Source organism: Dermacentor silvarum, chromosome 1 (assembly GCF_013339745.2).
Source record: "Dermacentor silvarum isolate Dsil-2018 chromosome 1, BIME_Dsil_1.4, whole genome shotgun sequence".
Lineage (NCBI taxonomy): Eukaryota > Metazoa > Arthropoda > Arachnida > Ixodida > Ixodidae > Dermacentor > Dermacentor silvarum.
Window position 1 is genome coordinate 227,647,970 of NC_051154.1, and position 17,238 is coordinate 227,665,207.

At 42.3% G+C, this 17,238-nt stretch overlaps 1 protein-coding gene across 1 annotated transcript; it reads left to right on the forward strand.

Annotated features, from left to right (window-relative positions):
* The first annotated feature begins 393 nt into the window (after window positions 1-393).
* LOC119436864 (28S ribosomal protein S24, mitochondrial) lies at window positions 394-15,264 on the forward strand. The gene is made up of 3 exons (XM_037703883.2): window positions 394-465; window positions 5,749-5,947; window positions 13,491-15,264. The coding sequence occupies exons 1-3, from the start codon at window positions 436-438 to the stop codon at window positions 13,778-13,780; spliced, it is 519 nt and encodes a 172-aa protein (XP_037559811.1). The 5' UTR covers window positions 394-435; the 3' UTR covers window positions 13,781-15,264.
* Window positions 15,265-17,238: the final 1,974 nt, after the last annotated feature.

Below are 17,238 nucleotides of genomic sequence, written 5' to 3' on the forward strand. Positions count from 1 at the left end.
GACGATGATTGGTTCACATAAAAATGCCGACTCTAGCGCATCGTGGCGGATGAGTGAGACACTACAAGTATAACTCGTCTAAAATGTAAACTAAATTTTACATTAGCAAAAAAAAACACTTAGTAATTTATTTTTGTTTAAACTACTTTATATTAAATAGTAATATGCTTTAATGTTATTAAATAGAAGCAAATTACTCAAATAATTTTTTTTGTTTAGTGCTGCACTACCCTTTTAAACATGTTCTCTAACACATGGCAAAATCTACGTCATACGGCCACGCAGAAAAACAAAACGAATAAACAACAAAATAAAAACAAGACATTTAATATAAATTAATGTATTTTATAAGCGTATAAATAAGTGTTTGTATAATTATTTGTTACAATATTAATAACATTAACTGCGGTTCGGTCATAGCAAAGCTGAGAAATTATGGCGGTCCCCATGGGCAGTTTGTGCAAGGTAAATAATATTGCCAGATTTAAATTGTTCTGCCTTTATTATGACTTATTTAAGCCATGCGCGAGATATCGAGCAGGCAGTCATGAATTCTTTGTGTTGCTGCACAGCGATGACAGTTGCTACGTATTTCGCTGCTTCTGAAATGGCTAATGCACGAGTTGTGAAGGGCAACGATCGCGCTCGCATGACTTCGGCGAGCTCTGTATGCATGTCTCCAGCTCGTGCGGTGTCTGTGACTCTTGAAAAGCTCACTTTTGTGAGTTTTTTGCCGTGTGAAACAAATGTTCGCTTTCTTTTATGGATCTTAAGGAAAATCTCTAAGCGTCACGCTCTTAAGGAATTGGCGCCGTAACAGCTCTACTAATGGGACTTCTTAAACGTTTACTCAACCTCCATTTCACCGACACCATTCTTGTGTAACTGAACCGTACTTATCGCTTATTTTGCTCCGAAATTTAGTATCATTAAACAAGACTGACTTATCCACATACTGCTCAAAATACTTAAATGTTCAGTGTTTTTCTCGCTGGGATGTGGCCATATACAAGTACCGCCTGCGTATGTCCACGTTTCAGCGTGTGTATTTATCTTTCGCAGCGCCGAAGAGAACGTGAGTGCTCCTGCACTAGCTCGAGTGGGAATTGCGCTATTTGAAGTATACACTTCGAAATAAATAGGGCATGAAAGGCGGTAGTAAAAACGTTTTGTCAGGCTGACGTAGACATGTGCATACACTGACCTTTACTGTCCTTTATGAAAGGGAACAATACATTTTTATCATCATCATCATGAAAGGGAACACGCGAGCGCGTGGCCTGCGCTCTGCTGCTGCTGCTGATGATGATTTAATGGCATCCCCTTTGAAACGGGGCGGCGACAAATAGTCACCTAGCCTGCTTGATTTAATCAGGTATACTATACATGTTCTTTATCTAGCATTTTTGTATACCTCTAATTAATCATTTTCTTTTTTTTTTTTTCAAAATTTACCTTGTACCGCTACCTACGATTTTAAGAGATCAGGTCGTATCCATCTTTTCCCTGCTTTTTTTCCGCCAGTACTCTAATCGTCTCTTGCTTATCGCTACTGCTGATCTGTTGATGTTTCCTTCCACTTTAAACCCAAGCGCTTCTGGGAGTTGCACGTTACCTACGGGTTCTCGCTGGGTGGATCCCGTCGCATTCCATTAGGCTGTGCTGAGTGGTCTCTGGATCTTTACTGCAGCATACACATGCCTCATCTAGTTCCGAATATTTGCTCTGGTATGTTTCGGTCCCTAGGCAACCGGCTCGAGCCTCAAATAGCAAGGCACTGCCCGTTGTGTTATCCTACAGATTTTCCCTTCTAATTTCTTCTCATTCTTGTAAATCTCCATGGTCCTTTTTGTTTCCATTTTTTGCATCCAATTCACTGTCTCTGTTTCTCTCACTTTTTTGATGACTCCTGGTTGTCTATTTACACTTCGACTACCCTGTACCTATTTGATAACTTTCTTGACCTCTTCCTCCGTTCTGTGTCCACGCTTTTCAGGTACAGATACGTGTGCACTTTAGCCACCCATTTATTTGTTCCCGAGTCTTTCTTCAAAACTAATTTTGCTCTGTGCTTCTCTGACTTCAAAAGAGGCCCAACATATGTCACCCTGCGCTGCCTCATTTGTGGTTTTACCGTGGGCTCCCAAAGCCAACCGGACTACTGATCTTTGGTTAACTTCCAACCCCGACAAGATATCTGATTTTAAGCATAGAATGGCATTTGCAAACGTTAGTGCTGGCACCAACACTCCTTTCCAGATTCCATGCACCACTTCATACTTATTGTGGCCTCACAGCGCTCTGTTTCATTATTGCTGCATTCCGCTTCCCCTTTATTTTCAGATTATCTTGGTTGTTGCTCGAGTAATTCTTTCCTTCGTTTATGTGTACGCCGAGGTACTTATATTGCTTCACTATGGGTATTACTTGCTGCTGAATTGACACCACAAAGTTACTCGTCTCTTCATTAAAGATCATAATTCCTGATTTCTCTGTGCTAAACTTAAGGCCTAGATTTGTCGCTGCATTGCCACAGATATTCACAAGTATCTGTAAATCTTTTTTATTGTCCGCTAGTAGCACAATGTCATCTGCATACATCAGTCCAGGGACCTTCTGTTGCACCATTTGACAATTACGCATCTAGGATAAATCAAAACCTAATTCGCTGTTTTCCAGTCTTTCTATACCCTTAACGTAAAGCGTGAACAACAATGGAGACAGAGGACATCCTTGCTTCAATCCTTGGTGAATTCCCACTATTTCATTACCTTTTCGACCTTCCCATACAACTTTTACTTGGTTGTCTCTATATATCTCCCTCAGCAGCTCCACGAAATCGTCATCTATGCCTTCGTGCTTAAGAATATGCCATAGCAATTCCCTGTCTACGTTGTCATAAGCTCCTTTAATATCTAGAAATGCTATCGACAAAGGTCTTTTCTGAGCTACTGAAATCTCTATACACTGAGTTAGTACAAACATATTATCCTCTAAGTGTCTGCCTGGCCTGAACCCATTCTGTAGTTCCCCCAATACATCGTGTTTCTCCACCCACTTCGACAGTTCTTATTTTATGGCTTGCATTGCCATTCTGTTTATCACCGACATTACTGTAACTGGCCTGTACGAGCTCGTCTTATCCTTATCTCCCTTGCCTTTGTAGATGAGGTTCATCTTGCTTTCACACCATCCAATGGGAATTTTCTTTGTTCTAATCACTTGCTCTATGGCATTAGTCAGCAGTGCCTTGCTCTTTGGACTGAGGTTTTCGATTAGCTGTGTTGGGATTTCATCGGGTCCTGCTGCCGTGTTATTAGGGACATTTTCTGCTGCCTTTTTCCAATAAAAGCTTTCTATGCTAAATTTTGATCTCTCGGGCTTCTCTGTTGCTGGATCTGTTGTCTGCGGTGGCTGCCTACCGCGCCATCAACCGACAGCTAAAGAAAGCACGTCCGCTTTTGGCGTCATCTATTGGCAAACAAAATAACGAGTCATGGCCGGTGGACAAACGCTGCTAGATTACGCTCCCTCTCTGCTCGCTCACGTATATTTTTTTGTGTCAATAAATGTATTGATATCTGTTTTTGAATTTTGTGCTCGCGTCTTTTACATTATAGATACAACATTGATTAAAATTTTTACAAACATTTGGAACATTTTTTTGCTTTAAGTTTCTTACGTGGCAACATCTTCGCTGTCATCACGGCCAGGGTGCTTTGATTGTGCATGGCGTTATAGCATCTAGCGCGGATATACTAAATGACAGAGTAGTTTCTCTGCCGACAAACCAGTAATTTATGGGTAAGTGGGATTCTGCGTTGAAGAAAAATTTCCGCAGCATTCAGTGATACACTTTCGAAAAGGCAAACCACAACCAAACCGTCACCTCAGTACATCGCTCTCACCTAAATAGCTCTAGTTTCGGCGAAGTGCAACTCGCGTAAGCGGAGAGCGCTTCTACGTTTCGACCGTGCTCGCGCACCACGCTCTATTTGTTGGCAGCAGACGACGTGCTACAGGCATCGCCCATGGCGCGAGCGGAGAGGAAGCGTAATCTAGCAGCGTATGTCCACCGGCCATGACTCATTATGTTGTTTCCCTGTAGATGACGCCAAAACGGACGTGCTTTCTTTAGTTGTCGGTTGATGGCGCAATAGGCAGCCGCCGCAGTGCGCAGGCCACGCGCTCGCGTGTTCTCTTTCATAAAGGACGACAGCGTACAGCATTACTGGTATAATAGTAGTGTCACTGACACTCTGACTCATTTCCTGGTTTTTGCTTTCCGGCTGCCTGACAAAGACTGCACACAAATTGATCCTTGATTTTACTTACTTTACCAAGCTACATTAGCCACTGCTGCTGGATAAAAAACAAAAGTTGCGGCCTGCCGCGTCAGGCGGGCTGCAAAGGAGCGGGCATGAGCGCCCTAGTTGCATTCGCGGCCATTGCGCTGGCCCGAACGGCGCTGCCAGACGGGGATGGGACGCGTCGGCGTCTACAGGCGGCGTTTCTCAAGCGTCTCTGGTGCTATTTATTCCCAACAGCCTCCCCCAGTTGGTGGCCCGAACGGCGGATAACGCCGTTTTTGTTGCATGCGGCAGGTCGCACCCTGCGCCTTTTTATCCAGTGGCCGTGCATAGTAAACATAGCAACTACTTTGTAAAGTCACTTGCAAAATAAGTGGTGCGCAAAGGATCAAGATTGCATAACTTATGTAATCTTCTGTACTCTTTTGATCCACCTGCACTTCCTTTTAATCTGGTTCAGCAAGTACTGCCCATTGCTAATAGTTTTCTCCTTCACTTGAAATGGAGATAAAATATTTGCGGCAAAATAGGCGTAGAATAGTTGGCAAGCACTTTGAAATCAAATTTGGTAAGCATACATTATGACATGGCCCCCCGTGGTTGCTCAGTGGTTATGGTGTTGGGCTGCTGAGCATGAGGTCGCGGGATCGAATCCCAGCCATGGTGACTGCATTTCGATGGGGGCGAAATGCAGAAAACACGTGTACTTAGATTTAGGTGCACGTTAAAGAACCCCAGGTGGTCCAAATTAATCCGGAGTCCCCCACTACGGCGTGCCTCATAATCAGAACGTGGTTTTGGCACGTAAAACCCCATTTAATTAAAAAATTTTAACATAATAATAACATGAACATTTCTGCACCTTCCTACATACTGTTGTGGAGCTATTTGGTTATAATGATGCACTGTCTGTCAGGAAGGAGACATGCCTTTTTTCTTGGCAAGAGTGGAAACCTTACCCATTCATGAACCATACTGTTGTTAGAGCCATGCATGCTTGAGCTGTCCACGTTGAGACTTTAATCAGGGTTGTGCATAAGAGTGCAAATGAAGGAAGGAACAACATGGACTTTCGCCAGACTGAAAATTTCTTAAAATATATTGCAAAGCCAAATAGGGGGTGTGGTATAAGTGCGCAGCTATTTCAAATCTGTTGTTATGCTTTCAGCAGGCTTTGTGCTTCTCTTTTGGAACATGTGCAAAGCTGAATTTGCTGGAGAAATAATGTGCCTTGAAGTTCTGGTAAAGGTCATGTTCCTTAGTCAGTTTTGCCAGTGCCCCTATGACACATATTTTGCGCCTGTGATACACAGTTCTCTCTGTTGTCTCTTGACACACCATTTCAGACACTGCTGGTCAGCTAAACAGTGATGTCATACTACAATGACTGTGTGACATCTGTACAGGCACACTGATTGGCTTTTTCTTTTGCCCTCAGGCATTTGTGAGGCTATGCCACCCACAGGTGCTGCCACCACCTGGCCGTGTTGCAGCTTTGCATACAACGGCAGCACTGCAAAAGAATCGAGCAGGTCGCTACAAGGTGACACGCAATCACAGCAAGCCACTGACCTATGAGATGTCCAACCCACCTCACCAGATTGCCCACCGCAAGGCATGGAACTCGTGGAACACGAGTATGTGTCATTCTCATCTTTTTTTTTTTTTTTTTCTTAAAGGGCCCCTAAATCACCCTGAGCTCGAAAATTATTTACATAATTGCTGATGTGTACTAGTGTACTATCCACATATAGCTGTAAGAATATCTTGAAATGGTGTAAAGTAATAGCAAAATTACAGGTGTTTGATGAACGAAAACGCGGCCACGCTGTTTCTCGCTCTCCTTCACTACCCCGTCTACTCGTGCTCTCTCCCCACTTACCATATACACTTACCAACTCTACGCACTGCAGCGAAAGCTACAGGTCACGTCTGCACGGCAGAAAAGATGCTCTATTGTCCACCCCTAATTGCCCACCGCATGAAGCTGACTAAATGTAAGTTTCATAAAAGGTTCAGTGGCGCACAATAGACGAGTCCCCCCCTCCATTCTCGGAACACACAGTCAGCTCTCATCATGTTGGTGCTGTCGTTCCTTGATGACCGACCAATTGACACCTTTACACCTGGTAACATCAGCTGGAGCACCCTGTTGACATCACAATGTGCGAAAGCGGCACTGAAAAGGGCAGGAGAGGAGCTCGGGGTTGATTATTGAATTTGTCCCGTTCTCACAGGGCGTTCCCACAGGGCATAGCGCTGCCACATTTGCCAGAGATGATGGTCACATCATTCTCTATGCGATGTGTGCGTTTGTTTGAAATGTGTAAAAAAAATGTCAGAGGTTGTTTACGGGCCCTTTTAAAGACACACTAACATAACTGCCAACTCTCCTGAATTTTCCATAATGTTTGCGAATTTGGGCTCATCCTAGGATTGTTGCGCCAAGATTTGCAAAAAATATATTTTGTTCGCGAAGGATTGTTCGACCCTATCGTTGGAAGTCCTCCCACACACACACACACACCATATTCACACCCTTGGTATTGTTTCCACTGGACTTCTAAAAATTTTTAAGTTCACAGGTTGGCATGTATGCACTAAAGAGAAAGTTATGGTAATTTACGTTCCCACAATACTGAAAAGGCCACTTTTACGTTTAGAGGTGACTTTATAAGCCAGAAAAGTAGCAAAAATGAGTGGTGATGCTGCTTTGAAAGTTCTCGCACAAGCTCGCGAATTTTGACAGCATCTACTTGGGTCTAGTTATTCGTTTCTAACAGTGCAAACAGAGTAGACTCTGCGCAAAATTTTACATTTGGAATATGGGTGGCTGCTTCACAAAAAGCTAGTAACAATTGGTGCTCTTGATACTGAAAGTCAAAGAAGTGCTGCCATTACGGCTCATTGGAAACAATGCAGAACCTAGAACACTGAAAACCCTCGCCCACCTAGGTGCCTAGGCATGGCAGTGAGATCAGCAAGCGTGCACGATTCTGGGACCACCAGGTGCACGCGTCATGTGCTAAAGTGCTATCTAGCGGCTGTTGAATAAAACAATTTGTGATTAACCAGTCCTGGGGCTTTGCTAAGATTGCTTCTACACTGTATCTACCTGTTTATGACCACTTTAGCCAAATTGAAATTTTATTGAAGTTGACCTTTTACATTGGGTTAGTACCCATATGTTACTGACATTGTTAAACAAACTGTTGAGCCTGAAACTAAAACAAAACCCCTAAATGACATGTCATACAAATTACTGCATCTGAAGATAAGTAGTAGTGCAGTTGCGCTTTACAGAATACTTAAACTCCGTGGTGTAATTGGTAATACAAGAGTGTGAGCTATTCAAGTGAATAGAAAATACACTTATTGGCTATTTAAGATTATAAGAACATAGAATTTTAGTTTACATAGGTAGTTTCTGTTAGACATAATGAACAGATTTTTGTAACGGTGAACATAAACTACTGGCGACTTGTTTCAGCAGTAAGCAAGAAGGGTAGTAGACATGTCTCGTTCTCTGGAGTACTATACGTATGACACCGTTAAGCACAGTGCTCTTTTCTAGAGCTCAGTGTATCCTAAATAGCCTGACAGGCCTTGTGATATTGAAAATACATAGAACAAATAATTATCCTGAATGACTCTCAACAGTATCGACACGAAATGAGCCTCCATGCTTTCATGTGGTTTCATTCCCACATTATGCTATCTGGCAAACCAGGTGAGCAAAAACAAAATGGCAGTTACAAGTCAGATGACACTGAAATATAGAATGCTGACTTTTAATCATTCACTGGTTATATTTTATAATAAGGGTACTGGGATATATACTGCTTTCGTTTTTGCAAATGGCAACATGAAATACTAAACAAATCTCTTCAATGACTAAAAAATGTCTCCTTACTGAAGACAGAATTGGCTATTGACAGAACATTAAGAAAATCACTTTTAGAAATTTTAAAAGGCACTGTACCTCCCAAAGGACATAGTATCAGGAGCAGATTAACCTTAACCCCTGTATTCAGAATTCATCTTAAGTTGAAGCCCATGCTTGACTTGATTTAAATGACACCTGTCGTGAACACGCCAGAGGAAACGCAATGAGTGTCCTGGGCAAGTGCACGCCAGGCATCGCTTAGATCAAGTCAAGCATGGGCTTCAACTTAAGATGCATTTCTTAATGCGGGGTGAAGTGTTAGCATGGCATGCCGAGGCTGATTATTGTCCCTTATTATTCTGAAGTGCTTGATTGATAGCACTTGGTTAAAGAGGTCGCCATTAAAGTTTATGCTGGCTAGAAGAAAAGCTAAAGAGGAAGCTTTAGCTCGGGCCCAACTCCGATGCCGCCTATTCGAATACATGTAAAACGCAGAAATGCTTTTCTGAGATAAACACTGGGCCGATTTTAATGAAATTTGTTGCATTTGAGAGAGAATGTTCAATTCTAGGGGTTCTTGGAAGCGGAATTTTGATTTAGAGCCTGAATGGGTTTAAAAGGAATTTGAAAAAATTGGTAATTTGAAAAAAAAATAGCACGAAATTTACAAATCTGTAGCTCTGCACCAAGAACAGGTCTGTAAACTGCATTCATTAGAGCATCCAAAGTGGACAAATTTAATATGTCAATTTATATCTTAACGTGCATTTGTTACATCGTTTACAAGGGTTTTGCAAAAGCTCTACTCACATATTAGTGGTTTAATTGAGAGCCATGTATATGTCAAGTTTGTGACCTTATTTTAGATGTACTATTAGGTGCAGTAGACAAAATTGTGATACCGTTTTTCATTGCTGAGTTACAGAGCTGTAAACATAATAGTCTCGTTTTCTGTAAAATTTTCAATTTTTGCCAGTTTTTATTAAACATTGTATGACCTAAATTGAAAATTCGCAACCAACAGTCACTAGATACTAACTTTTGCTTTTAAATGCAATGAACCTTATCAAATTTAGTTGCCAAGAAAAATGATTTCTCCTTTCCCATGTATTTAGATAGGAGCCTCCAGCTAAAGCTTCCTCTTAAAGGGACACTTATCCACATATTCTAGCATGTTTCTTCACTCGACAGTCCACCACAACACAAGTGGACAGCAGCACTGCCCGTTAACTGAACTGGTCACTGCACGTTTGTGACACACCACAGTGACTACTGAGGGAAAATTTTGTAAACAAATGCTCCTAGCATCTACTCGAATGCACTAGAGCACTTATCAAGCATCTCGTCGTCGTCGTAGGAATTGGCAAGGAGCATTATTGAAGCTCATTTCTCATTCGGTTGAGTGGATGTGCTGTACTCTGCTAGGTGGAGTCAAAGAACAGCTTATAGTCGATGCCCGCTTGTGAATATATGGGTGAAAGGCTTTTGTCATGTTAAGCTGAAGTGATAAATTATGCTTCCAAAGTGAATGAAGCATCCATTTTTCAGAGGATGGAGCTATTTTAGATGACAGAATGTTGTGAACATAGGACAGTATGGACATCCCAACTTCGAAAATATAAAGATCACCCTCGGTGGTGCATTATGTCCTGTTTGTAAGTACCAGTCAACCAGAGTGGTACATATCTAACAGAAGTGTGTGCTATATTCCTACAGAACTTCTTGTTGTTACCTCTCCACACTACTCTGTCAGCACTGTTTGAGGGACTGTGGCACCTTTGTAATGAGGCCCCAAAATACTTAGCAGAGTGTCAGCTTCTCGATCATTGGTCCAGCGCAGGCATCATGTGCTGCAGCACTGTGTGACAGATGGGCTTGTAACTGTTTTCTGTGGCGATTTGTTGTCGTGACTTCCAGTTTCCTCAATGGCTAGGCCATTTTCTGGCATAGAACAAATGCCAGGATATTTTTGGGATCGTAATCTGTCACTCCTTCTACATACCTAATATTTACCTTTGGTGTCCCATTACTAATACTGTAGGACTTGCTAGAAATTTTCTACTAGCGATGTGCAATGTTATGTTATGGCTTGTACTGTGTGGTACATGCTATGTACATTGTGCAGGCCAACCTTCTTTTAAGAATTGGAGAGGCGTTAGCTGACATTCCTGTTGAGAAAAACTTAAGAAGATTCCAGCCTTGTCTTGTGCTTAGAAAACTGAATTGGGAATCATACATTGTTCTGAAAGTGATTTTTTTTTTTTTTGCCCTCACAAGAGAGATGCCTACTCACTAGCTCAGCGGACAGCTTACTTGACTTACAGAACCTGCCGCGGTGGCTGACTGGCAATGGCATTGTGCTGCTAAGCACAAGGTTGCAGGTTCGATTCCTGGGTGCAGCAGCCACATTCCAATAAGGGTAGAATGCAAGAGCGCTTGTGTGCAGTGGTTTGGGCGCACGTTCAACCCCAGGGGGTCAAAATTAATCTGGAGCCCTCCACTGCAGTGTCCCTCATAGCTCACTGTAGAGTTTCGGGACGTTAAACCTCACAATTAAATTTTTGACTTACAGGCCACTTAGGAAAAGGGAGTGAATGCTTGGTGTGTGAATTCAAGGCCATTTTTTTTGCCCTTGTTAAAAATAGTTGTAAAATGCAGTTTAGTTCAAGTGATAAGAGGACAGCATTGATGGTGCAGCTCAGTGGCATGGTACTTTTAGCGTTTCATGCAGGAAATCTTTTTATTTTTTTCAAGTGTGTGTTCAAGTGTGTGTAGTTTTCTGTGTACATAAATAAAGGATCTGTAAAGGATGATGGAAGAAAAGTCCACAGAGGTTTTTTTGAGGTTTCTCCAAATTTTAATTGTGGTTCGCATGATTACGCATGCAAGAGAGTGAGGATTGGCGCAAAGCTCCTCCCTGATGTGACGCGGCTGTTGTGTGCTGCGTTTAGTCTGACAACAGGGCAGAGGCATAGGCAAAGATGATAACTGTTCCCCTTCCCCTCTTGGCTGGCGAAATCAAGACATGACAGCGCGGTGTGCCGTACGCAGTACGCGTGATTCTGTTAAACGCGATAACAGGAGGTAATTTTTTGGCACATTTTTGTATTACTTGAGATCGCACCGGGACATCATCTTGTGAATGCGTTAGTTTCACTGTCATTTACTAGAGTGCTTCAGAATTAGAGGCGCCTCTGTATAGAAGGATAACCAAGAATATCCACATGGAGTCTCTTCATGCTAATATGGCTGCTTCTGGCGGGACGAGGTATTCTACCCAAGAAAAAAATAGACGTGATACTTGCAATGGCTGAGATGAATGGCAACACTTCATTGGCAATGCGGCTGTACGCGGCTCGCCACCCACACCGTCCCCTTCCAACTAAGCCTACTTTCATAAACGTGTTTCGGCGCTTTCGCACAACAGTGGGTCAGTCCATCGTCCGAAACAGACCATGAAGACAATCGTCGATGAATACTTTGAAATCGACGTCGCATGCGTAACGTCGATGTCAGAACTCAGCATCCGACAGATTGCCGATCAATGCGGTCGCAGCATTGGAATAGTCGCAAATGTGCTAAGAAAGCATAAGTTTCATCCCTATCATGTTTACCTTCACCAGTACCTAAGTGAAGCGGACTTTTAAAGGCGGGTTGACTTTTGCAATAGGGGTCTGATCAAAATTGATGAAGAAAAGGACTTCTTACACAGAATAATTTGGGCAGATGAAACTCGGTTTTGCCACAATGGCACTGTAAATATTCGCTCATTATTGGCCACAAGAACATCCACACTGGCTGTGGCAGCACAAGCATGAAGTTCGCTGGAGTGTGAATGTGTGGAGTGGCATACTGGGGGACAAGATCATTGGACCTTACTTTTTTGAGGACAACTTGAACTGAAAGATGTACATGGAAGAAATATTATCTGTTGTCGTCGACGACTTTGTCTCCAATCTTTCCCTGAATGACTTGCGCCAAGTCTGGTTCCAGCACGACAGATCACTACCACATTTCTCCACCACGGCAAAGAGCTGGTTGGACAGAAGTTTTCCACGACAGGTGGATCGGGCTTGCAGGAGCGATGTTTTGGCCGCCGGGATCCCCTGGCTTTTCTCCGCTCGATTTTTTTGGGGGGAGGGGGGGGCTACGTTAAAGATTGAGTTTATGCAACAGAGCCCAGTGATGTCGATATGAAGCACAAGATAATATCTGCCTGTGCAAACATCCGTCCAGAAGTACTGCGCAGAGTTATCGAGTCGACGCAAGAGCGGTTTATTCTTTGCGTTGCTGTGGAAGGGAGGCATTTTGAACATATTTTAGGGCATTGACATCTTGATGGCTGAAGTGTTTTCATGATTTGTACATGACCACACCAAACTTAAAGTGGCAGTATGAAATATTCGTTAGCATAGCTAAAGCTATTTCTGCTGTTGATGGTGCAGTTGTTGCTCTTGATTTCAATAAAACTTACAATACTTGGAAATCAGCAGTTACTATATTTGCCTAGCCCAGGCGAGGACCATGCCCGCTTGTCTAGTCACCATTACGCGCGCGCACTGCCCTCCGGCTTCTCTGCTCGCGCCATTATCTTTGCATGGCAGCTGCCGCCATTGTTACAGGCTGCACGGTCGCGTGTTACGACAGTGGTTCCGGGTTTTTCTATTTTTTACTTCGCCAGCCAAGAGGGGAAGAAGGGGTACAGTTATCTTTGCCAATGCCTCTGCCCTGTTGTCAGACTAAACGCTGCACACAACAGCTGCGTCACATCAGGGAGAAGCTTTGCACCGATCCTAACTCTCTTGCATGCGTAATCATGCGAAGGACAATTAAAATTTGGAGTTGGATATCTCGGAGCACAGACACGGTAGAGGAATTCTTCCAACTGATACTGTGTAGAAATACGACTGCCTCTAACTTTTCAATACAAACAAACCCACTTACGGCAGTCAACGAAAAGTAAATTATTCAATTTTAGTTAATTTGGCTGCTGACAGCGATAATTATCATCTCACTTTGTGCTCCCTGGCCACATAACTTATTTGCACAGATGGTCTTTGCGTGCCTCCCAGTGCCTAATTTTAAGAAAGCCATAAAGCTTAGTTTTGAACACCCTGTATATTCTGAGGCATTCACCACCTACATTTTAAGAGACTTGATAGGAAACTTAAGTTTTCATCTGTATAAAAATGCAGATTGTGTTGTGTTAGTTGTCTTAAAGAAACCACCTTATGTGAATTGTTGTGGAAGTTTGCCATTCCTACGCCTTATCCCATATTGTTTGTCACTTCTAGGCAACCTGCAGGGAGGCTTGCGGCGCTCTGAGACACTTGTAGAAGACATGTTCATTCGCAAATTCATGACTGGCACGTGGCACCGAATGTTTGTTTCCGAGATCCTCATCAAGCGTCGAGCCAACATGATCTTTGTTGGAGGCATTGTGCAAAGGGTGGTGATTCCGCGCAAGATGTACTTCCTCATTGGCTACACTGAGGAGATCCTCAGCTACATCCTCAAGTGCCCTGTCAAGCTGGAACTACAGTCTGTTGCTGACCGCAAGGAGATGATCTTCAAATACATTTAGGAGGTGTGCTTGTGTATCTAGTGGTTGCATTGTGTGAGAGCGTAGAAAAAAATTACACTGGACTAGATCAAAACCCAAGCACTGATGACTACCTTGCTTCTATGCCATGCTGCCAACTCGTACCCTTGACCCTTGTTGGAGCAGGTCTTCTACTGTGGCATATGCTTGCACTCTGAAAAATATGTTGAACACTTCAGATCATTGCATTTCGTTAAAGTGAGCTAGGATTTGCACTGGACTATCTTGAAAGAAAGATATTGAGTAGTGGCAACTTCTCTGGATTATAAACAAAATCGGTCACATGCATTCAACAACAGTGAGCATTCAAAATGAAGCAGTTGTTCAGAGAAGAGCATCAAAACCAAGGCATGTACATCAGATTCTCTGTGCAGTAATTGCTGACTACATAACTGTGGACACGTTTGACTGAATGCACCTTTGTGCATTACAAATAAACTTGTAGTATAAATAAATAATGTATTGTTAAAGTTAGATTTCATTTTGCGTACTGGATTTAAAAACAAAGATTGACTAAAAAGGGGCCGTTTCTGGATTTCTGGCATTACGTGTGCTTTGTTGCACTCGCTGCTTTACAAAGGCTTATATTTTTTCAGACTAACTGTGGCAGAATTTTAGCTGAGGCCATTTGGCATCAAGCGACACACTCGGCAAATATAAAATGAGCACATTATTAGCTCGTGCCTGTACATATCCTATGCAAACACCTTCTGTGGGCCTAAAAGTGTGACCTTGGTGTCAAAAGCGTTTGCCATTCTGTGGAAGCTTCATACTTAAGCAGGTGGTTTTGCAGCTTTAATTATTATGATAGAAAAATAATGAGTATTCTTCAGAAGGAACCTCGATTCGCGCATAAAGTACTTGTAGTGTTGCATTTTTACTTTGTCGGAAGGCATGCTTTTTTCACCCCAAGAAAGACTCGAACATTTTTAAAACCTTGCAATTAATTGTGAACTTGATTAGTGTGTTTATAGCAGTTCATCAGATCTTGGTAGCTGATTTCAGCTGGAAGAGACTTGCTGATTTCTTGTATGTTTTTTTAGAGGATGTTTTAATAATGATTAATCTAACTTCTTAGTCGAATTTCGGGGTAGGTGGTGCAGTACATCCAGGGAACTTCCCAACTCAAAAGCAGCACATGATGTGTCTGTTTGTAAAATAAAGTTAATCTCTCAGTCTGTCTTAGTTTAAATAAATTAGCTGTTTATTGTCGCAGCAACCAGGAACAACTGTAATGTAACACCTCTTAGTGTGGATGCATTTAGAATGCTTGCTTATAACTGTTTATTGTTAGTACTCTACAGACTGCTAATGTATATGCTTCTGCTGTGACCGGTGAGCGCAGGATATGTGAACAGTCATTCACTACTGTTGGTGTGTACATTGTGAATAGCGTAAGATTATCAACAAACATGCAGTGAATGAAGGCCTTTGTACATATAAATAAAATCTTATCATTATTTACATGGTCAGCTGATACATTTATGTTCGATAATGAGGAGCACAAGAATGAATAGGTCTGTGTTTTTCTCTCATATGCATAATGAAGGTTTTGGTTGTCTCTAACCTTTTCTTTTTAACACGGGCAGAATGAAGTCTGTCTGCGCTTACGTTAAGAACCACAGTAGCCTTTTCCTCCTCTCTTTATAAGTACCAAAGTCTCCCAATACACAAAACTCACTTTAGTGGAATTGCTAGATGAAAAGAAAAGGCTGCTAATTTTGGTTCATTGCCTATAAGTGCAATGGTAACAAAGTTCAGTTAAATGGAACCTAATTACTATGGCTGTGTTGTACAGAATGTGAAACACCAGTGATTGGTCACCCACTAGGAAGGTAAATAGTGAAGAAAATACAATCTGCCAGACAATTCTGCCACTGTGATATCAATGCACCCTGCTGACTTAATAGTGCAGCTTGCATCCAAATGGGCAATCAGAGCACTTCTGACAATATTATAGCGTATCGAAGTTGAGTGTGTCAGTGCGATGAAGAGCAAGAGTCCAACAACAGTTACACTGGGACACTGTGTTAGTTAAAGTTCCAGAAGAGATGCACCTTGAAAATCTGGAACATTACTTTGGAGTCTGACTACTTCGCAGAATTCTCCAGAAGTCCTTTCGGCGCGAACATGAAAGGAGTGTCAAAAATCGAAGGAGAGCACACAATTTTTTTTTAGGTGGTTTATTTTAACAAGCCTTGAAGCTTTGGAATTAAGGTGTTTCTTTAGATTTTTGTGTGCTTTGCTTGAAGGAAACCAGATGAATGAAAAAAATTTTACTTTCGTTTTGAGGGCTATTAACCTCTTCCGTTACCATGAGAAATTGACTGCTTTTCTGGTGTCTAAGAAAAATTTTTGTCACTACTGACAACACTTCAGTAAATAATGCAGCATTATAAATTTTATATAACTACTTGGCCTTTCCAAATGGACTCATGCACGTGTGTATAATGGAATGCATACCAGATCCGCAAGAGCACCCTATACTGAGCAGAGTGTAAAGGAGGAAAAAACAAAAAGGGAAGAGGTTGTGGGTAGATGCTGGGAGCCGAATTGAACCGCTAGTCACAGTCAGTTGTGCCAATTCAATTCGCGCACAAGTAAATGAAGAGAATTGTGGAATGCAGTTACCTAGCCCTCCGTGCCAGGTTCGCACTTGCCACTCGTTATGCTTCACCGCAATACACAAGGTGCCTTAATGCATGGTGGTTTATCCTTTGCTACTATTAGTATGCTTCAGCGCAATACGCTGTTTCTCGGTTGTTTGAGCAGGGGATTTCCAGCCAACTTTCCAGGAAGGAAACTAGAAAAATCTTGGAAGACACCTGCAAAGGTTTTTTTTTTTTTTTTTCTCAAAGGCCTTTCTCTTGTGATAAAACTGCCCAAGCGTTCTTAATCAGCTAGTTATCGCCCTCGATAACTGACATGTTTAATAGAACAAAAAAAAGTAAAAACATTAGGCCAAACGGGCGTATGCAAAGAGCCAGAAAATAATCTTTTTGGTCAAGAGCTGCAGTAAAAAGGTTGCATGGCACTTTTTTTTATTATTATTATGTAGTCCAACAACGCTGCTGGTCACGGAGAAAGCCACTCATGCAGTGATTGCTTCTTGTGCCTGTGCAATGTGCATCCCCATTCGTTAAGCAAGCACCTTGAAGGTTGGCTCGAAGGACGTGGTTGTAGTCGGGAGCAGCTCAGTTAGATGTTCGTCCCCTAAGGTTCGCACGCTGTTTTAACATTACCGCTTTCATTGTTGAGAAGAGTGCCTCACAGCAGTAGGTGGACCCAAATATTGAAAGAAGTTTCCTGGCCACATGCTTGACGTGGAGATACATAGTTTCTGGCACCTGCGCGTCTCTTCTAGAATATAAAGAAGCTAGTCTTTAGAGACAGAAATATGGGGGATGGAGAGAGTGGAGTACAGATGCCAAAGAGTCGCG